This window comes from Macaca thibetana, chromosome 9 (assembly GCF_024542745.1).
Source record: "Macaca thibetana thibetana isolate TM-01 chromosome 9, ASM2454274v1, whole genome shotgun sequence".
NCBI classification, from domain to species: domain Eukaryota; kingdom Metazoa; phylum Chordata; class Mammalia; order Primates; family Cercopithecidae; genus Macaca; species Macaca thibetana.
The window spans coordinates 59,717,786-59,739,605 of record NC_065586.1 but is presented as its reverse complement, the minus strand read 5'-3'; the positions used below and the strand labels follow the sequence as shown (position 1 = coordinate 59,739,605).

Here is a 21,820-nt window from a genome sequence, read left to right as displayed (position 1 = left end):
AAAAAATTACCTATTGTAATACATACGTGGTCATGGAAAGGTATGTAGGTGTGCGTAAACATACCAAACCATGTTAATACAATCTCTACTTGTCTCTAGGTTTCCATTACAAGAATGTCTCTGTTACAAGGCACAACATTATGGTGCTATAACTGTGATTATCAAAGGCTACAGAGTTTCATAAAATAGCTGCCCACCTAGTGTATGCTAAATACTGTTTGCCTTGGTATATGCCTCTGTGTCCTAGAAACACTTGGGCTGGGTGCAGTAGCTCATGCCTGTAATCCCAGCACTTTGAGAGGCTGAGACAGGTGGATCGCTTGAGCACAGGAGTTCAAGACCAGCCTGGGTAACATGGTGAGACCCTGTTTCTACAAAAAAATTTAGCCAGGCCTGCCTGGTCACATGCTCCTGTAGTCCCAGCTACTTGGGAGATTGACATGGGAGGGTTGCTTAAGCCCTGGAGGTTGAAGCTGCAGTGAGTCATGATCCTGCCACTGCACTCTAGCACTCTAGCCTGGGTGACAGAGTGAGACCCTGTCTCCAAAAAGAAAAAAAAAAAAAAAAAAGAAAAAGAAAAAGAAAAAGGAAGAAAGAAAAAAGAGATCTCCAAGAAGAAAATACTTGGGATTTTGGGGTCAGAAGAAATGAACTTGGGTTTTTGGTTTTTTTTTTTTTTTGAGACGGAGTCTCACCCTGACGCCCAGGCTGGAGTGCAATGGAGATCTTGGCTCACTGCAATCTCCACTTCCCAGGTTCAAATGATTCTCCTGCCTCAGCCTCCTGACTAGCTGGGACTACAGGCATGTGCCACCACACTTAGCTAGCTAATTGTTGTATTTTTAGTAGAGATGGGGTTTCACCATGTTAGCCAGGCTGGTCTCGAACCCCTGATCTCGTGATCCACCCACCTTGGCTTCCCAAAGTGCTGGGATTACAGGTGTAAGCCACTGTGCCTGGCCTTTTTTTTTTTTTTTTTTTTTTTTTTAGACAGAGTTTCGCTCTTGTTGCCCACACTGGAGTGCAATGGTAAGGTCTCAGCTCACTGCTACCTCCACCTCCCAGGTTCAAGCGATTCTCCTGTCTCAGCCTCCCAAGTAGTTGACACTACAGGCACCCGCCACCACGCCTGGCTAATTTTTGTATTTTTAGTAGAGACGGGGTTTCTCCATGTTGATCAGGCTGGTCTCGAACTCCCGACCTCAGGTGATCTGCCCGCCTCGGTATCCCAAAGTGCTGGGATTACAGGCATGAGCCACCACGCCCAGCTTGAAGTTGGGTTCTTCTTCCATCACTTAGTACCTGTGTGATCTCAGGCAGGGCAGTCACTTGGCCTCATCAGTAAAAAGAGGATCTAGGCCAGGCTCGGTGGCTCATGCCTGTAATCCCAGCACGTTGGGAGGCCAAGGTGGGCGGATCACCTGAGGTTGGGAGTTTGAGACCAGCCTGATGACCATGAAGAAACCCCATCTCTACTAAAAATACAAAAATTAGCCAGGCATGGTGGCACATGCCTGTTATCCCCAGCTACTTGGGAAGCTGAGGCAGGAAAATCGCTTGAACCTGGGAGGCGGAGGTTGTGATGAGCCAAGATTGGGCCATTGCACTCCAGCCTGAGCAACAAGAGCGAAACTCTCATCTCAAAAAAAAAAAAAAAAAAAAGAGGATTTAAATATCTATTCATTCTCTATTCATTCACTATTCACACATTTACTGAGTGTTAGCTACATGTCAGCCATTGTGCTATACCAATGGATTTCAATTAACCTTCAGTGCATATTAAAATCACCTAGAAAACTTTTACAGCTACTGAGTCCCTAAGAAAAGACAGCATATCAGCATATAGGATTAAATGATGATGCAATGAAGTTTTACACACACACACACATCCTTAGGGACAGATTTTATTGGTCTAGTACCTGGTAGTGGCATTTTAAAAAGCACCACAAGGCCGAGTGCAGTGGCTCACGTCTGTAATCCTAGCACTTTGGGAGGCTGAGGCAGGTGGATCACCTGAGGTCAGGAGTTTGAGACCAACCTGGCCAACAAGGTGAAACTCCATCTCTACTCAAAATACAAAAATTAGCCAGGAATGGTGGCACATGCCTGTAATCCCAGATACTTGGGAGGCTGGGGAATTGCTTGAACGCGTGAGGGAGAGGTTGCAGTGAGCTGAGATCACACCATTGCACTCCAGCCTGGGCAACAAGAGCGAAACTCTGTCTCAAAAATGAAAATAAAAATAAAAAGCACCACAGATGATTCTAATATGCAACCAAGGTTGAGAACCACTGAGTGCAGATATAGAAACCAATAAATTGCAACACATTAGTCTCTATCCTCAAGAAACTATGGTACCGAGCTGGGCATGGTGGCTTATGCCTGCAATCCTAGCACTTCGGAAGGCTGAGGCGGGCAGATCGCTTGAGCCCAGGAGTTTGAGACCAGCCTGGGTAACATGGTGACACCCTGTCTCTACAAAAAATACAAAACTTAGCTAGCTAAGTGTGGTGGCACATGCCTGTAGTCCCAGCTACTAGGGACGCTGAGCAGGGAGGATCACTTGAGCCTGGGAGGCAGAGGTTGAAGATTGTGCCACTGCACTCCAGCCTGGGTGACAGAGACCCTGTCTCAAATGGAAAAAAAACAGGTGGGGAGAGGGGGAAGAAAGAAACTGAAGCTAGGATCTACCACTTACTAGGGGTGCAACCTTTTTTTTTTTTTGAGACGGAGTCTCGCGCTGTCGCCCGGGCTGGAGTGCAGTGGTCGGATCTCAGCTCACTGCAAGCTCTGCCTCCCGGGTTTGAGCCATTCTCCTGCCTCAGCCTCCCGAGTAGCTGGGACTACAGGCGCCCGCCACCTCGCCTGGCTAGTTTTTTGTATTTTTTAGTAGAGACGGGGTTTCACTGTGTTAGCCAGGATGGTCTCGATCTCCTGACCTCATGATCCGCCCGTCTCGGCCTCCCAAAGTGCTGGGATTACAGGCTTGAGCCACCGCGCCCGGCCAGTGCAACCTTTTTTTAAGACGGAGTCTTGCTCTGTGTCCCAAGCTGGAATGCAGTGGTGCAATCTTGGTTCACTGCAACCTCCGTCCCCTGGGTTCAAGTGGTTCTCCTGCCTCAGCCTCCTGAGTAGTCGGGATTATAGGCACGCGCCACCACATCCAGCTATTTTGTATTTTTGGAAGAGACAGGGTTGGCCAGGCTGGTCTCAAACTCTTGACTTCAGGTGATCCGTCTGTCTCGGACTCCCAAAGTGCTGGGATTACAGGCATGAGCCACCATGCCCGGTCCTAGGGGTGCAACCTTAAGCAAGACAGAGGATACTTTCCTATATTGATGAGTCAAGTGGGATGAATCATGTGAAAATGCTTAGCAGAGGACCCAGTTTAGGTCAGGTGCTCAACATATGTTAGTTGAATTTGGCAAATTATTCATCTAGACTAGTGGTTCTCAATCAGCAATGGAATCACCTGGAGGGCCTTAAACCATAGCTTGCTGGGCCCCACCTCCAGAATTTCTGGCTCTTATCTATGCAAAGTGGGTCTGAAATTTGCATTTCAAGCAAGTTTCCAGGTGATACTGATACTGCTGATCCGAGGATCACACTTTGAGAATCATTGACTAAAAACTGATAGGTCAGGTGTGGTGGCTTCACACCTCTAACCTCAGCAATTTGGAAGGCTAAGGTGGGAGGAATTTGAGACCATCCTGGGCAACACAGGGAGACCTAATCTCTTTTTTTTTGAGACGGAGTCTCGCTGTGTCGCCCAGGCCGGAGTGCAGTGGCGCGATCTCGGCTCACTGCAAGCTCCGCCTCCCGGGTTCACGCCATTCTCCTGCCTCAGCCTCCGAGTAGCTGGGACTACAGGCACCCGCCACCACGCCCGGCTAGTTTTTTGTATTTTTAGTAGAGACGGGGTTTCACCATGTTAGCCAGGATGGTCTCGATCTCCTGACCTCGTGATCCACCCGCCTCGGCCTCCCAAAGTGCTGGGATTACAGGCTTGAGCCACTGCGCCCGGCAGGGAGACCTAATCTCTACAAAAAATTAGCCAGATGTGGTGGTACATACCTGTAGCCCCAGCTACTCAACCACCCAGCTACTCCTGCTGAGGTAGGAGGACCACTTGAGCCCAGCCTGAGCAACAGAGCAAAACCGTCTCTAAAACAAACCAACAGGCCGGGCGTGGTGGCTCATGCCTGTAATCCCAGCACTTTGGGAGGCCAAGGGGGGTGGATCACTAGGTCAGGAGATCAAGACTATCCTGGCCAACATGGTGAAACCCTGTCTATACTAAAAATACAAAAATTAGCTGGGGTGGTGGTGCGTGTCTGTAATCCCAGCTACTCGGGAGGCTGAGGCATGAGAATCACTTGAACCTAGGAGGCGGAGGTTGCAGTGAGCCAAGATTGGGCCACTGCACTCACTTCAGCCTGGAGACAGAGCAAGACTCTGTCTCAAAACAACAGAGGACAGAACAATCTACCTGTTTAGTGTATCTTAATGCCTAATATATAGTTTCTAGCACAGCCTAAAGTGCAAATTTTTCAGTGAATAAACCACTCTGTGCCTCAGAATAACTGATATTTACTGTCAATAATATGAGAACAAACACTTTTGTTCACTGCTGTATTTCCAGAACCAAGAACATGGCGTGGCACACAATGTAAGCGCTCAGTGGGTTCACCCTGCCTGCTGCCTCGACAGAGCCGATTTATCAAGACCAGGGAATTTCAGTGGACAAAGAGTAATTCACGCAGAGCCAGCTGTGTGGGAGACCAGAGTTTTATTATTACCAAATTAGTCTCCCTGGGCATTCGAGGATCAGAGTTCTTAAAGATAATTTGGTGAGTAGGAGCTTGTGAATGGGGCGTGCTGATTGGTCAGGATGAAGATGGACTCATAGGGAGTCGAAGTGAGGTTTTCTTGCTGTTTTCTGTTCCTGGGTGGGATGGCAGAACTGATTGAGCCAGGTTACCGGTCTAGGTGGTGTCAGCTGATCCAACGAGTGCAGGGTCTGCAAAATATCTCAAGCACTAATCTTAGGTTTTACAATAGTGATGTTATTCCTAAGAGCAATTTGGGGAAGTTCAGACTCTTGGAGCCAGAGGCTGCATGACCCCTAAACTGTAATTTGTAATCTTGTAGCTAATTTGTTAGTTCTGTAAAGGCAGACTGGTCCCCAGGCAAGAAGGGGGTCTTTTCGGGAAGGGGCTATTATCAATTTGTTTCAGAGTCAAACCATAAACTGAATTCCTCCCAAAGTTAGTTCCACTACACCCAGGAATGAATAAGGACAGCTTAAAGGTTAGAAGCAAGAGGGAGTCGGTTAGGTCTGATTTCTTCCACTATCATAATTTCCTCAGTTGTAATTTTGCAAAGGCAGTTTCAACAGCAGTGCTTGAAAAATTACTAAATCAATAAATAGTACTGAAAAGTTCAAATGAGGTCATATATACGAAAAAGCAATCCTACCATTGTTAGCTATAATTACTTCGCCATTAAACGAGATAATAATAATTACTGCAAGAATTGTAACTCTTCCAACAGAGAGCAGAGACCTTTTGGCTCTGATAAAGCTCTGCACCTAAACGAAGGCGCTGTATAAAAATGGTTAATAACAATTGGCCTTTACTGAGTGCTTACTATGATGCCAAGCGGCGTACGTGGCCTAATTTCATCCTCTCAAGTTCTTACACGGGCATTATTATTTCCATTTTACAAACTGTAGAGCCAGACCTCAGACCCCTACATGCACGTTGACAACAGTTGTGGCCCTTTACCACCACCACACGTTCCGCAAATCTCATGACCAGCAAAGGCCACGGGTGAGATCAACCCAGCAGACGGAAATCAATGGGGTCAGGGGTCAGCAGGAAGTGACTACAAGCTCAGAGGTCACTAATATGTCACAGGCAGAGTGATGGGGCATTATTAAAGATAGTTTGACAAATTGTTTTTAATCTCATCTCTGTTGGTGAGGCCATAAAGTGACCGGAACATCTGAAAAAAAATGTCAGGAGGGAAATACATACGACTCAGCAGAGGCGCCCAGGCGGCGGCCATGATAGGAAGATGAAAGTGGCGCATGCGCGGTTCCCGAAATGCAGACGTGGCAGGAGTGGCCCGGCCCTAAAGCGTGGAGGAGGAACTTCCGGGGGTGAAGCGACGACCCCCTCGGAACCGGAAGTGAAGCCTGGGAGCCTTGACGTTAGGAACGAAGTCTAACCTGGATCTGGAGCCGGGTGAGGAGTGGCATCGGGAGGTTGGTGGGTAGGAAAGCGAAGGAGAGGTCAGGGTATTACTGGCCAGATTGGAGTCCGGTTTCAGAAAGAAGGGAGGAGCCTGGGGGCGGGGCCTGGGAAGAGACCCTCACCTCACGCATCCACTATCCAGGAACAGGTCCTAGACCCTCCCTTCGTCTCTCGGCCCAGATTCCGGCTCCTGCTTCCTGCCCCGAGCCTGTTAAAAGGTGCAAGACGCTTGGGCTCTGTGCTCAATAGAGCAGCCGCCTCTCTTATCGTGGCCTTAGAAGCTGACTTGGCTTCTCGGTCTTGATCCCCGGCTCTCCGAGGCTCCATAGCTTGACTACATTCAGAGTTCTAGGAAGCTTGCCCCGCCCCTTTGGGTTGTCACCCTCGACTATCCACCAGAATGGAGTCGAGACTTCAGTCTGACTCCAAGATCTTGAATGTGTTTGAGGGAATTATTTTCTGGAGAAGAAGCTCCTTTCTTTACCCCTCCCCCCGACTTTGGAAAGATAAAGGGAGGGGACATATTTTAAACTTAGTGTTAGTGACCTGTGTAAGGTTTAGGATTTGGACGAACAGCTACTGAGATAACTTTGAGTTTAAAGAGTTTTGGACGAGGATCAGCTCATTTTCTATAGTCAAGGTGGCCCTTCTAGCAAAGGGGGAGAGGCCCATTGTTCCCTCTGCAGCAACTCTGAGTGCTTCTGCTTCCTGGGCCTCTTCTGTCTATAGGATAATTGGAATGATACAGCTGTTGAAAGTAGATGTGATGAGATAGTTTTCTTGGAAAGACCTTATCTAGAAAAGGCCCTCTAATTCATCCCTGTGTTGGTGAGCAAGATTGTAATAATTTTGATGGTGGCCGAGATTCGTAACAATCGTAAGGGGAGCAGAAACAGGAGAGTTGGAGAAGTGCATTGAAATTTAGAATATTTATAGTCTTCTGCTTGAGGGATGAGATGAATGATTTTTTCCATGAAATCTAACTTTGCCCCTGATTCTTGAACTGTTTCCTCAGATTATGTGAAGAAGGTGCCTGTTCTGCACTCGGTTTTAATCTGTTACCTTGCTAGAGTTTTCAGGTGTCCTTTACATTTATTTATTATTATTCTTTTTTTTGAAAGGGAGTCTTGCTGTGTTGTTCAGGCTGGAGTGCAGTGGCACGATCTCAGCTCACTGCAACCTCTGCCTCCCGGGTTCAAGCGATTCTCCTGCCTCAGCCTCCCAAGTAGCTCGGATTACAGGCGCGTGCCATCGTGCCCGGCTAGTTTTTGTATTTTTAGTAGAGACTGGGTTTCTCCATGTTGGCCAGGCTGGTCATGAACTCCTGACCTCAAGTGATCTGCCTGCCTTGGCCTCCCAAAGTGCTGGGATTGTAGGTGTGAGCCACTGCGCCCGGCCAACATTTATTGATTTTAATGCTTCGGTTTTGGCTGGGTGTGGTGGCTCACTTCTATAATCCCAGCACTTTGGGAGGCCAAGGTGGGCAGATCACGAGGTCAGGAGATCGAGACCAGCCTGGCTAACAGGGTGAAACGCAGTCTCTACTAAAAATACAAAAACTAGCCAGGCAGGATGGCATGTGCCTGTAATCCCAGCTACTCGGGAGGCTGAGGCAGGAGAATCGCTTGAACCCGGGAGGCGGAGATTGCAGTGAGCTGAGATGGAGCCACCACTACACACTCCAGCCTGGCAACAGAGCAAGACTCTGTTTCAAAAACAAAACAAAACAAAAATCCCTTCAGTTTTAAGGTCCATACACTCTTTTGGTGGAAAGACTGGGGTCGGAGTATCATTTGTATTATGGCAGTTTAGCTAAAGAATGTCATTTCTGTAAATCAGTCTAAATTTTGTCATTGAGGGGGAAGGATTTTAGCGGATCTGTTTTAGACTTTTAGCCTGATTGATTTTAAATCAATTGTTTGGCACACTAGAGGGTACTCGATGTTTGTTCAATGAATGGATGCTAGAGTGAATGAATGGAAAGTGGGAACATTGTTTCTTTTACCTGTAACATCAAGGTAGTTCATCAGCCACAAGACTCTGTGTGACTAGACACCAGAAATCATACCACTGGGGAATGGAGGCTGCTGCTCCATTTCAGTGGGTCTGTCTGAAGTTGAAATTTATATTCTTTAGACAGTGACAAGGGGTGGGTGGTCAGAGTAACAAAATCCTTGCTTTTAAGAAGGTAATCTGAATACTGACTGGGACAGAAAATTACTAACATCCTGTGGATGTGTGAGGATTATTAAACTGATCACTGTCTGATAAGATCAATTTCTTTTTATCTCTACTTCCTGCCCTGAATAGTTGCTCTCTTTAGAAAGTTCATTTTAACTAATTTCTTTTCTCTCTAATAGGTGAGACCAAACCGGGAATGCTTTCATAATGAACGTCAATCAGTCAGTTCCACCTGTGCCATCATTTGGGCAGCCCCAGCCCGTCTACCCAGGGTATCATCAGTCCAGCTACGGTGGGCAGTCAGGGTCCACAGCCCCCACCATTCCCTATGGAGCCTACAATGGCCCAGTACCAGGCTATCAGCAAACACCCCCCCAAGGTATGTTTCTGTTTCTTTTGAGCTAGGGAGGGAAATCAGCAGAGTCTTCAGGTTGGGTTGTATTGCTCTAGCTAAGCTACCTGAGGAGTTTGGGTGACTGGGATTGAGGAACATAAATCTGGCCCTGTGTAGCTGAGAGCCCTGTGGGCGCCCTTCCCTTTTATTATTATTATTTTTTTTTTTTTTGAGACAGAGTCTTGCTGTCACCCAGGCTGGAGTGTAGTGGCACGATCTCAACTCACTGCAACCTCTGCGCCCCGGGCTTAAGCAATTCTCCTGCTTCAGCCTCCCCAGTAGCTGGGATTACAGGCATGTGCCACCACGCCCAGCTAATTTTTGTATTTTATTTATGTATTTATTTTGAGACGGAGTCTCACTCTGTCGCCCAGTCTGGAGTGCAGTGGCACCATCTTGGCTCACTGCAACCTCTGCCTCCCAGGTTCAAGCAGTCCTCTGCCTCCGCCTCCTGAGTAGCTAGGATTACAGGCGCCCGCCACCACGCCAGCTAATTGTTTTGTATTTTTAGTAGAGATGGGGTTTCACCATCTTGGCCAGGCTAGTCTTGGACTCCTGACTTTGTGATCTGCCCGCCTCAGCCTCCCAAAGTGTTGGGATTACAGGCTTGAGCTACCGTGCCTGGCCTGTTTTTTTTTTTTTTTTTTTTTTTTGAGACGGAGCTTCACTCTTGTTGCCCAGTCTGGAGTGCAGTGGCACGATATGGCTCACTGCAACCTCCGCCTCCTGGGTTCAAGTGATTCTCCTGCCTCAGCCTCCCGAGTAGCTGGGATTACAGGCATGCGCCACCACGCCCAGCTAATTTTGTATCTTTAGTAGAGATGGGGTTTCTCCATGTTGTTCAGGCTGGTCTTGAACTCCCAACCTCAAGTGGAATTACAGGCATGTGCCACCACGCCTGGCTAATTGTTTGTATTTTTAGTAGAGATGGGATTTCGCCATGTTGGCCAGGCTGGTCTTGAACTCCTGACCTCAGGTGATCCACCTGCCTTGGCCTCCCAAAGTGCTAGGATTACAAACGTAAGCCACCGCGCCCAGCTGTCTTCCGTGTTTTTAGGTAAGGTACTGTGTTTTTGCCTTAAGCCATCTAGTGGGAACACATCTCCCAGGTTCACTGACAGCTCATTTACTGTGGGTATCACCTGGTCACATTGTTCAGAGCTAAATGGAAGGGTTGTGGTCCATGCCCCTCTAGATCCTGTGACCAGGACCGAATATTTCCTGTTGACTTGTAGTCTCCTTGAAATCATTTATTCCTCATATATGTTGAATGCCTTTTGTTGGACTGATGATTCTTATATATAAATTAGCCTGGGACAGTGTAGTTTATGGGGATGAAAAGTGTGATATTTGTGTGCCTGGCTTTTGGTGCCTCTCATATCTTTCTTCTGATATCAGTCCTTTTCCTTTGCTTGAGTTTCCTTTGCTTCTTAGATGCTCTGTAATATCATGGTAATAAGAGAATACTAATCCGATGCTGCTTTAGGTTGAGTGTTTGGTTTTTACCTTACTTTTTCTTTCTTTTTTTTTTTTTTTTTCTTTTTTGAGACAGTCTTACTCTGTCGCCCAGGCTGGAGTGCAGTGGCATGATCTTGGCTCAGTGCAACCTCCGCCTCCTGGGTTCAAGTAGTTCTCCTGCCTCAGCCTCCCGAGTAGCCAGGATTACAGGCACATGCCACCAAGCCTGGCTAATTTTTGTATTTTTAGTAGAGACAGGGTTTCACCATGTTGGCCAGGCTGGTCTTGAACTCCTGACCTCGTGATCCACCCGCCTTGGCCTCCCTAAGTGCCGGGATTACAGGCATGAGCCACCACGTCCGGCCTTACCTTACTTTTTCAAGAAGAGCAGCTAGTACTCTACAGATTCTCCACAGGGGCTTTTTGGAAGTAGTTAACAGTAAATCTTTGCTTAGGCTAGCTGATGATTTAGGGTATGCCAAATTCTTTATGCTTTTATAAAGGGATATGGAAAAAAGAAGGCATCAAAGAGATACGAGTAAGATTTGGGAAATAATGAAGTATGACGATTTTAATTATAACTGTGGGGAAAAAAAAAACTGTGATGAGATTAGGCCTCAGATCTTTGGAAGAACCTTAATTCTAAGCTGAGACTTTGGCTGAACAGAGTCCACCTCCGCTTTGTCAAGTCCTGGAGTTTGGCATTCTCTCATGAGAAAGCTTTGTTAGAGGAAAACGTATCTGATTCTGTCATGGTTGGTGAGCAAGTTTAGGTTAATCATGTTCCTGTAGGCAGGTTCTATAATGTCTAGTCTCTACTGAGGGCAGAGCAAAAGAAAAACAATTCTTTGAACAGAGGTCATCCACATTTCAAAAGTGATGTGCCAAGTAACTAATTGCTTTCTCCCTGAACTTCATGTGTGAAGAATGGCTAAGAGTAGTGAAAGTAGCTTTGATGGTGGTTCTAAGGAATAGGAAGGATGGAGTACAGCTTTTGTGAGGACATAGGTGGCAGTGCTAACGGGAGGACAGGCCAGCTGTCCTTATTGAACTGTTGGGCAGAAACAAGGTCTCCGACCTATAGGAACACGTTCCTGAATCACGTGCTGTTTGAAGTTTTCACACTTAGAAGTGGATGAAAGGATATAGTTAGTATAAGCAGAATGAATGAAGAAGGTGGCAGAATAATCTCCCCAAGAAGTGTCTTTCTTTGTAGCCTAGTTCAGTATATTACTTGGTCGTCTTCTGAGTGTCCTTTTTCATATATGCTCCAGGTTTCTGAGTTCTGGAGTAAGATCTTTTCCTTAGAAGAGTTGACTTGTTGTCTAGGGTAAGAATATTAGGCAGTCTTGGATTGACTGAGAGTATGGTGATCAAAGGAAGGCCCTACATTCTTGTGTCTCTGGCTACAGCTTCACCCCTAGTATGCTTGTCTAGGAGAGTATAGGCCCCCTGTTGGGAATCTGTGTTTAGAATACTGCTGTAGCTAGAGTTGTATGCTGGTAGTGTCCTTTTCGCTGCCTAAACTGTGGTATTGGGCCAGTGAAGGTCTGAGTTTATTGATCCTTGCTTTGCATTCCTGGCTCAGGGTGGAGGAAAAAGTTATTTCCCAGTCACTTAGTTTCTGTCCTTTACCCTCAGGTATGTCAAGAGCCCCACCTTCCTCAGGGGCACCTCCAGCCTCAACAGCACAGGCTCCTTGTGGCCAGGCTGCATATGGCCAGTTTGGCCAAGGAGATGTACAGAATGGGCCAAGCTCCACTGTTCAGATGCAAAGGTAGGTACTTGGTCAATCTAAAATTGGTCTCATGAGGCTGAGTGCGGTGGCTCATGCCTGTAATCCCAGCACTTTGGGAGGCCAAGGTGGGTGGATCCCTGAGGTTAGGAGTTCGAGACCAGCCTGCCCAACATGGAGAAACCCTGTCTCTTTACTAAAATAAAAAATTAGCTGGGTGTGGTGGTGTGTGCCTGAAATCCCAGCTACTTGTGAGGCTGAGGCAGAAGAATCATGAGGCAGAGGTTGCAGTGAGCCAAGATCGCACCATTGCACTCCAGCCTGGGCAATAGAGTGAGACTCTGTCAAATAAATAAATAAATAAATAAATAAATAAATAAATAAATAAAATCGCTCTGATGAAAGTAGAAAGGTGGGAAGTTATGGGTTTTTTTTTTTTTTTTTTTTTTTCTCTCCTTTGCCTTTCTTGTAGATCACTTTTTCTCTTCCCTCTACCCTTCTGTACTTTGTCTTCTTTTTTCCAGGTTATAGGTACTGCTGATGTCCAGCCCTGTGGATTATTGACCCATCTTAGTACCTGGGTTCCTTTGCATATTCTTCCTTTTCTGTGAACTTGAGTTTCTTGCTTTACTAGACATACGTCTTCAATAATGGTTGCAGTCCTATTGAACCTACCCTAAGGGAGAAATGGGAAGACAGAACCTCAGGATTATTTACATCTCTTTTGATTTGCCCCTTTCCTCTAGATCAGGCACTTAGTAAGACTGATTGGTTAAGTTTGGGTATGGCCAGTTAGGAACTGAAAGATACTAAAAGGGAAACCACATAAATGGTGAAAACATCAGTGGTACAATGACCCAATAAACCCATTTTAGCATGAAAGTCCATTAAAGGAGGGCAGTCATCTCTATTAGAGTGCTTTTTAAAATTTTTAAATTTTTTTGAGACAGGGTCTCACTCTGTGGCCCAAGCTAGAGTGCAGTGGCAGGATCACAACTCCCTGGAGCCTGGACGTCTCAGGCTCAGGTGACCCTCCCACCTCAGTTTCCCAGGTAACTGGGACTACAGGCATGAGCAACCACACCCAGCTAATTTTTTGTATTTTTAGTAGAGATGGTGTTTCGCTGTGTTGCCCAGGCTAGTCTCAAACTGCTGAGCTCAAGCGATCTGCCCACCTTGGCCTCCCAAAGTGCTGGGATTACAGGCATGAGCCACTGCACCTGACCAGCAGTGTTGTTTGTTTTTGGTAAATAAAGAGTAAAATGTAACTGTGGGAAAGAGGTATGATAATAGAAAAGTCACTTTCTGACACTTTAACTGGGTGTCCAGAATACACATTTTTAGCATTGAATGTAAGCATGCATAAGTCAAACAAGTGGGGTACATAGAAGATAACAAGTACACAAATGTACATAAAGTTATAAAACAGGGTGAGGGTACAGTGAGGGGGTAGGGAACTGTTTTAAATACATTGGTCCGTGCTGGGTGCAGTGGCTCACTCCTTTAATACCAGCACTTGGGGAGGCTGAGGTGGGAGGATTGCTTGAGCCTACAAGTTGAAGGCTGCAGTGAGTCATGATTGTACTGCTGCACTCCAGTCTAGGTGACAAAGCAAGACCCTGTCTCAAAAAAAAACCAAAAAAAACAAAAAGAACAAATGTATGCCTTAGTAAATTATTATATAGCAAACTCCTTTGTAACTGCAACTACAACCCAGATGAGGAAAGATAACTTTGCCACTCACCCCAGAAGGCTTTTCCGTGTGCCCCGATTGAAACATTATTCTCTCCCTCCCCTCATAAATAACAATTATCCTGCATTATCCTGACTCTTACAGTAATTTCATGTTTTTGTTTTTTTTTTTTTTTTTTGAGATAGAGTCCTGCCCTGTTGCCTACGCTGGAGTGCAGTGGTGTGATTTCAGTTCATTACAACCTCCAGCTCCCAGGTTCAGGCGATTCTTCAGCCTCAGTCTCCCAAGTAGCTGGGATTGTAGGTGCCTGCCATCACGCATGGCTAATTTTTAAATATTTTTAGTAGAGACAGGGTTTCGCCATGTTGGCCAGGCTGGTCTCGAACTCCTGACCTCAAGTGATCCACCCACCTTGGCCTTCCAAAGTGCTGGGATTACAGGTGTGAGCCAACACACCCAGCTGACTTTCTTGTGGTTTTTAAAAAATAGTTTACACTTGGCTGGGTGAGGTGGCTCATGCCTATAATCCCAGTACTTTGGGAGGCCAAGGTGAGAGGATTGCTTGAGCCCAGAATTTTGAGAGCAGCCTGTACAATACAGGGAGACCCCCATCTCTACAAAAAATAAAATGTTAGCTGGGCATGGTGGCATGCCTGTTGTCCTAGCTACTTTGGGAGGCTGAAGTGGAGGTTTCGTTTGGGCCCAGAAGGTTGAGGCTACACTGAGTGTGATCTCGCCACTGCACTCCAGAGCTTGAGAAACAGAGTGACACTGTCTCAAAAAAAAAAAAAAAAAGTTTACACTCAAATGTACAACCACACATACCACAATTTAGTTTTACCCACAGGAAAAACAGTTGGTGTGTCTTTTAAGTCTATAAGCTCCACCTCTGTCTTCTTTTTCTTAGTATTTATCTGTTGAAGAAAACAAAACAGTTAACCCAAAGAATTTCCCACAGTTTGGACTTTTTACATAACATTTACTTCACACTTGTCCAACCTGTGGCTCACAATCTGCATGCCTCAGGACAGCTTTGAATGTGGCCCAACACAAATTCATAAATTTTCTTAAAACATACGAGGTTTGGCCGGGCACGGTGGCTCAAGCCTGTAATCCCAGCACTTTGGGAGGCCGAGACGGGCGGATCACGAGGTCAGGAGATCGAGACCAGTCTGGCTAACACGGTGAAACCCCGTCTCTACTAAAAAAAATACAAAAAACTAGCCGGGCAAAGTGGTGGGCGCCTGTAGTCCCAGCTACTTGGGAGGCTGAGGCAGGAGAATGGCATAGACCCGGGAGGCGGAGCTTGCAGTGAGCTGAGATCCGGCCACTGCACTCCAGCCTAGGCGACAGAGCCAGACTCTGTCTCAAAAAAAAAAAAAAAAAAAAAAAAGGAAAAAAAAAATACGAGGTTGCCGGGCGTGGTGGCTCACGCCTGTAATCCCAGCACTTTGGGAGGCCGAGGTGGGCGCATCACCGGGTCAGGAGATCGAGACCATCCTGGCTAACACGGTGAAACCCCGTCTCTATAAAAATACAAAAAAATTAGCTGGGCGTGGTAGTGGGCGCCTATAGTCCCAGCTACTCGGGAGGCTGAGGCAGGAGAATGGCATGAACCCGGGGGGCGGAGCTTGCAGTGAGCCGAGATCACGCCACTGCACTCCAGCCTAGGGGACAGAGCGAGACTCCGTCTCAAGAAAAAAAAATGAGTTTTTTTTTTAAAGTTCATTACCTGTCACTAGTGTAGTGTTAGTGTATTTTACGTGTGGCCCAAGACACTTCTTCCAGTGTAGCCCAAGGAAGCCAAAAGATTGGACACCCCTGATTTACGCTGTATTAGGTATTATAAGTAATCTAGAGATGATTTAAAGTATATGGGAGGAGGCTGGGTGTGGTGGCTCATACCTGTAATTCCAGCACTTTGGGAGGCCAAGGTGGGTGGATCACCTGAGGTCAAGAGTTCAAGACCAGCCTGGCCAACATAGTGAAACCCCATCTCTACTAAAAATACAAAAATTAGCTGGGTGTGGTGGCGGGCACCTATAATCTCAGCTACTTGGGAGGCTGAGGCAGGAGAATCGCTTGAACCCAGGAGGCGGAGGTTGCAGTGAGCCAAGATCGTGCCACTGTACTCCATCCTGGGCGACAGAGTGAGACTTTGTCTCAAAAAAAAAAAAAAAAGTATACAGGAGGATATATGCAAATATGATGCCATATAACCCACATCCAATTCTATTGACTCCACCTTCAAAATGTTTATCAAATCTCACTACAGTCATTCCTCAGTATCCATGGGGGAATAGTTCCAGGACCTCCCCTGACCAACAGATACCAAAATCTGCAAATGCTCAAGTCCCTCATACAAACTGTATGCAAGTAGAGATGTTAGGTGGGCATTTGCATATACAAATCTGCAGCTCAAGACTGATGTTAGAACTGGAGATAGAAATTTGGAAGTCCTCAGTCTATAGATATCTAAAGCCATGGATGAAATCATTTAGAAAGTGAGTAAAGAATGGAATTGAGGACTTGGAGCTTACCAACATTTAAAAGTAAAGAGGAGCCGCTATCAAAAGATAATGAGGGGCCAGGCGTGGTGGCTCATGCCTGTAATCCTAGCACTTTGGGAGGCAGAGGCAGGTGGATTGCTTGAGTTCAGGAGTTCGAGACAAGCCTGGGCAACATGGTGAAACCCTTTCTCTACCAAAATACTAAAATTAGCTGGCTATGGTGGCATATGCCTGTGGTCCCAGCTACTTGGGAGGCTGATGTGGGAGGATGGCTTGAAACCAAGAGGTGGAGGTTGCAGTGAGCCAAAATCTCACTGCTGCACTCCAACCTGAGTGACAGAATAAGACCCCATCTCAAACAAAAAACAAAAAAAAGACAATGAGAAAGAGCAGTAGTGAGGTGGGAGATAAGCCAAGAGAGTGTGGTGTCCTGAAATCAGGTGAAGAGGGTATTTCAAGAAGGTAAGAGAGTAATCAGCTATGTCAGATGCTGCCAAATGGTAAGATGAAGACTAACAATTGACCATTGGATTCGGCAAGGTTGGCATCATCGATAAAGGCAGTTTCAGTGTAGACATAAAGAAAACTACCCAGTTGGAGTGAGTCAAAGAATTTCAGCTGGGTGGCAGATTGACATAATCTGAAAACCCTCTGCTACCAACATCTAGAAAGGAGAGAGAAAATAGAAACAAAAAAAATTTTAAGTGCAAAGTTAAGCTTAAAAGAAAATGTGAATTTTTTGTTGTTGTTGTTAATACGGAGTCCTGCTCTGTCGCCCAGGCTAGAGTGCAGTGGCACGATCTTGGCTCACTGCAACCTCCACCTCCCAGGTTCAAGTGATTCCCCTGCCTCAGCTCCCAAGTAGCTGGGACTACAGGTGTGGGCCACCATGCCCAGCTAATTTTTTTTTTTTTTTTTTTTTTTTTTTGAGACGGAGTCTCACGCTGTTGCCCAGGCTGGAGTGCAGTGGCGCGATCTCGGCTCACTGCAAGCTCCGCCTCCCGGGTTCCCGCCATTCTCCTGCCTCAGCCTCCTGAGTAACTGGGACTACAGGCGCCCGCCACCGCGCCCGGCTCATTTTTTGTATTTTTAGTAGAGACGGGGTTTCACTGTGGTCTCGATCTCCTGACCTTGTGATCCGCCCGCCTCGGCCTCCCAAAGTGCTGGGATTACAGGCTTGAGCCACCGCGCCCGGCCTTTTTGTATCTTTAGTAGAGATGAGGTTTCACCGTGTTGGCCAGGCTGGTCTTGAACTCCTGGCCTCAGGTGAACCACCCACCTTGGCCTCCCAGAGTGGTGGGATTACAGGCATGAGCCACTGTGCCCAGCCGTCAAGTAAGGACTGAAAATCAGAGTGGTAAATTGATTCTGGGGCTGCCTGTAGGTTGGGTGGATTCATCATCTTGAAAAGCCAGGGCCTTAAATTTAAGCAGGTACTGGGGAAGGCAGATGAGTCCTTGGGCTTTCCTGAGAGGAGTTTTGGAACTGAGATATTGTTTATAACGTCTGGACCTGGGCTGCACCTTCAGTGAGCAAGGCAACTAGGGGAAAAAAGGTCTGCACGCTGGAAGAGGGAGATAAGAAGTCCTGTTTCTCTCAGGCTGACTGTGGATGGGTTAAAAAAAAAGTTCTTGGGACTGCCAATGGACATGACGGATCTTTTTGGAATGATGAAAATGTTATAAAATTTGATTCTGATGATGGCTGCATAACTATAAATTTACTAAAAATCATTGAATTGTTCACTTAAAAGGAATTAATTTAATGGTATGGAAATTACATCTCAATAATGTTTTTTTTTTTTTTTGAGATAGGGTTTTGCTCTTATTGCCCAGGTTGGAGTGCAATGGCACGGTCTCAGCGCACTGCAGCCTCTGCCTCCTGGGTTCAAGTGATTCTCCTGCCTCAGCCTCCCAAGTAGTTGGGATTCCAGGCGTGACCACCATGCCAGGCTAATTTTTTGTATTTTTAGTAGAGATGGGGTTTCACCATGTTGGCCAGGCTGGTCTTGAACTGACCTCAAGTGATTCACCTGTGTTGGCCTCCCAAAGTGCTGGGATTACAGATGTGAATCACTGTTCCTGGCCATTTTTTTGTTTGAGATGAAGTCTTGCTCTGTCGCCCACGCTGGAGTGAAGTGGTGAGACCTTGGCTCACTGCATCCTCCACCTCCCAGGTTTAAGTGAATCTCCTATCTCAACCTCTTGAGTAGCTGGGATTACAGGCGTGCACCACCATGCCTGGGCTAATTTTTGTATTTTTTTAGTAGAGATGGGGTTTCACCATGTTGGTCAGTCTGGTCTCAAACTCCTGACCTCAATGATCCATCTGCCTCAGCCTCTGAAAGTTCTGGGATTACAGGCATGAGCCACCGCACCTGGCCTAATTTTTTTTTTTTTAATTTGAGGCCAGGTGCAGTGGCTCACACCTGTAGTCTCAACACCTTGGGAGGCTGAGACAGGAGGATCACTTGAGGCCAGAAGTTTTAGACCAGCCTGGGCAACATAGGGAGATCCTTTCACTATCAAAAAAAAAAAAAAAAAAAAAAAAAGCTGAGCATTGTTGGTGTGCCTGGGAAGCAGAGGTGGAGGCAGGAGGATTGATAGAGCCCTCGAGGTTGAGGCTACAGTGAGCCATGATGGCTCCACTGCACTGTAGCCTGGGTGACAGAGTGAGACCCTGTCTCAAAAACCAAAAACAACAACAAAAAACAAACAAACAAAAAATGGATCTAGGGTGACACTATTATTACTGGAGTACCTTCTGGAAACAAATGTGGAACAACCACACCTCAGTCCGGGCTGGAAGGGATTATCAGAGGAAGGCATTTTGATTAGAGTTGGGCCAGGCACAGTGTTCATGTTTGTGATCCCAGCACTTTGTGAAGCCAAGGCGACAGGACTGATTGAGCGCAGGAGTTCAAGACTATCCTGGGCAGCATAGCAAGACCCTACAAAAAAAAAAAAATAAAAATAATTTATTTTTGTTTCTCTACAAAAAATAAAAATAATAATTTATTTTTCTTTCTCTACAAAAAATAAAAAAAATTAGCTAGGTGTGGTGGTGTGTGCCTGTGGTCTCAGATACTTGGGAGGGGAGGCTTAGGTGGGAGGATTGCTTGAGCCCAGGAAGTCAAGGCTGCAGTGAGCCACAGATAAGTAAGTGCCATTGTACTCCAGCCTGGGTTACAGAGTGAGACCCTGTCTCAAAAAAAAATAATAATAAAAAGTAAGGCTGGGCACGGTGGCTCACATCTGTAATCCCAGAACTTTGGGAGGCCGAGGCAGGTGAATCATGAAGTCCAGAGTTCTGAGACCAGCCCGGCCAACATAGTGAAACCCTGTCTCTACTGAAAATACAAAAATTAGCCAGGCATGATGGTGGATGCCTATAGTCCCAGCTACTTGGGAGGCTGAGGTAGGAGAATTGCTTGAACTGAACCCAGGAGGCAGAGGTTGTGAGCCAAGATCGCACCACTGCACTCCAGCCTGGGCGATAGAGCTAGACTCCGTCTCAAAAAAAAAAAAAAAAAAAAAAGGAAATAAAGACAGAGTATAGACCTATTCTTTTGTAATGTTTAGCTAAAAGGGGAGCAAAAGTTTGAGGAGGCTGTGAGGTAATTTGGTTGGATTTTTTAAAAAGTTTTTGAGCCGGGCGCGGTGGCTCAAGCCTGTAATCCCAGCACTTTGGGAGGCCGAGACGGGCGGATCACGAGGTCAGGAGATCGAGACCATCCTGGCTAACACGATGAAACCCCGTCTCTACTAAAAAAAAAAAAAAAAAAATACAAAAAACTAGCCAGGCGAGGTGGCGGGCAACTGTAGTCCCAGCTACTCGGGAGGCTGAGGCAGGAGAATGGCATAAACCCAGGAGGCGGAGCTTGCAGTGAGCTGAGATCCGGCCACTGCACTCCAGCCTGGGCCACAAAGCGAGACTCCGTCTCAAAAAAAAAAAAAAAAAAAGTTTTTGAGATATAATTCATATACTATGCAATTCGCCTATTTAAAGTGTTTTTGTATATTTAGTGGTTTTTAATATATTGATAGATACGTGCTGTCACAATTTAGTATACTGACAGATATCACTACAGTCAGTTTTAGAACATTTTCATCATCTGAAGAAGAAATACTGCATTCTTTAGCTACCCCTGTTTAGCTATTCCCCCATTCCCCTATTCTTCCAACCTTAAGCAACTCCTGATCTACTTTCTGTCTCTAAAGATTTCCCTATTCTGGACTTTTCATTAGAATAGAATCATATACTATGTGATATTTTATAATCGACTTCTTTAATTTAGCATAATATTTTCAAAGTTCAGCTATGTTGTAGCATATATTAGTACTCCATTCCTTTTTGTGGCTAAGTGGTTTTTCATTGTGTAGCTACATGCTACATTTTGTTTATCCATTCTTCTGTTGATGGACATTTGGGATGTTTCCACTATAGTTGGTTTTTGGGTTTTTTTTTGTCTGAGAGATGTTTGTATGTTTTTGTGCTGATGGGAATAATCAGAGAGGGAGACACTGAATGGAAAGTATATTGGAAAGACACTGTGGTAGACTGAGGCGGGTGGATTGGTTGAGCTCAGGAGTTTGAGACCAGCCTAGGCAACATGGCGAGACTCCATTATCTATAAAAAATACAAAAACTAGCGACTGGGCATGGTGACTCACGCCTGTAACCCAGCACTTTGGGAGGCTGAGGTGGGCAGATCATGAGGTCAGGAGATCGAGACCATCCTGGCTAACATGGTGAAACCCCGCCTCTAATAAAAAATAACAACAAAAAAAATTAGCTGGGTGTGGTGGCGGGCGCCTGTAGTCCCAGCTACTCAGGAGGCTGAGGCAGGAGAATGGTGTGAACCTGGGATGGGAGGCAGAGCTTGCAGTGAGCCGAGTTCGCGCCACTGCACTCTAGCCTCGGCGACAGAGCGAGACTCCGTCTCAAAAAAATAAAAAGACAGAAAAACAACAAAAAAAACCTAGCCAGGAATGGTGGCATGTGCCTTTGGTTTCAGCTACTTGAGAGGCTGAGGTGGGAGGATCACCTGAGCCTGGAAAGTTGAGGCTGCAACGAGCCGTGATCACACCACTGCACTTCAGCCTGGGTGACAGAGTGAGACCCTGTCTCAAAAAAAAAAAAAAAAAAAAAAAAAAGCTAGACAATCAGTCTGCATTTGTTTGATTTACTATTTATTAAGGTTCATGCATGCTTATGTGTGTCTTCCCTTGCAGTGCTTTCAGTGCTTCAGATTACAAAACTAAGGAGGTTTGTAAGAATTGAAGCAGAGGAGGCCGGGCGCGGTGGCTCAAGCCTGTAATCCCAGCACTTTGGGAGGCCGAGATGGGCGGATCACGAGGTCAGGAGATCGAGACCATGCTGGGTAACACGGTGAAACCCCGTCTCTACTAAAAAAAATACAAAAAATTAGCCGGGTGAGGTGGCGGGCGCCTGTAATCCCAGCTACTCGGGGGGCTGAGGCAGGAGAATGGCGTGAACCCGGGAGGCGGAGCTTGCAGTGAGCTGAGATCCGGCCACTGCACTCCAGCCTGGGCGACAGAGCGAAACTCCGTCTCAAAAAAAAAAAAAAAA

At 46.3% G+C, this 21,820-nt stretch overlaps 3 protein-coding genes and 1 long non-coding RNA gene across 6 annotated transcripts in view; 3 read left to right on the top strand and 1 right to left on the bottom strand.

Annotated features, from left to right (window-relative positions):
• The window catches only part of FAM149B1 (family with sequence similarity 149 member B1), a 519,129-nt gene extending 499,355 nt beyond the window's left edge, over positions 1–19,774 (top strand). The window contains exon 14 of the transcript XR_007728685.1: positions 14,871–19,774. The gene's annotated coding sequence lies outside the window, so the exon portion shown is untranslated. The remainder of the gene's footprint in view (positions 1–14,870) is intronic.
• CHCHD1 (coiled-coil-helix-coiled-coil-helix domain containing 1) overlaps positions 1–21,820 on the top strand; it is a 191,658-nt gene that overhangs the window by 145,451 nt on the left and 24,387 nt on the right. The gene's annotated exons all lie outside the window — the stretch shown is intronic.
• LOC126962485 (uncharacterized) lies at positions 4,773–6,574 on the bottom strand. Its single transcript, XR_007728696.1, has 3 exons — positions 6,380–6,574; positions 6,039–6,238; positions 4,773–5,020 (listed from the first exon to the last, which is right to left on the bottom strand). It is a non-coding gene; the product is annotated as an uncharacterized LOC126962485 (long non-coding RNA).
• SEC24C (SEC24 homolog C, COPII coat complex component) overlaps positions 6,151–21,820 on the top strand; it is a 28,474-nt gene continuing 12,804 nt past the window's right edge. For both annotated transcript variants that reach the window (XM_050803414.1, XM_050803413.1), the window contains exons 1-3: positions 6,151–6,248; positions 8,618–8,817; positions 11,932–12,067. In XM_050803414.1, coding sequence (XP_050659371.1) covers positions 8,646–8,817; positions 11,932–12,067 — 308 coding nt within the window. In that variant the 5' untranslated portion in view covers positions 6,151–6,248; positions 8,618–8,645. The remainder of the gene's footprint in view (positions 6,249–8,617; positions 8,818–11,931; positions 12,068–21,820) is intronic.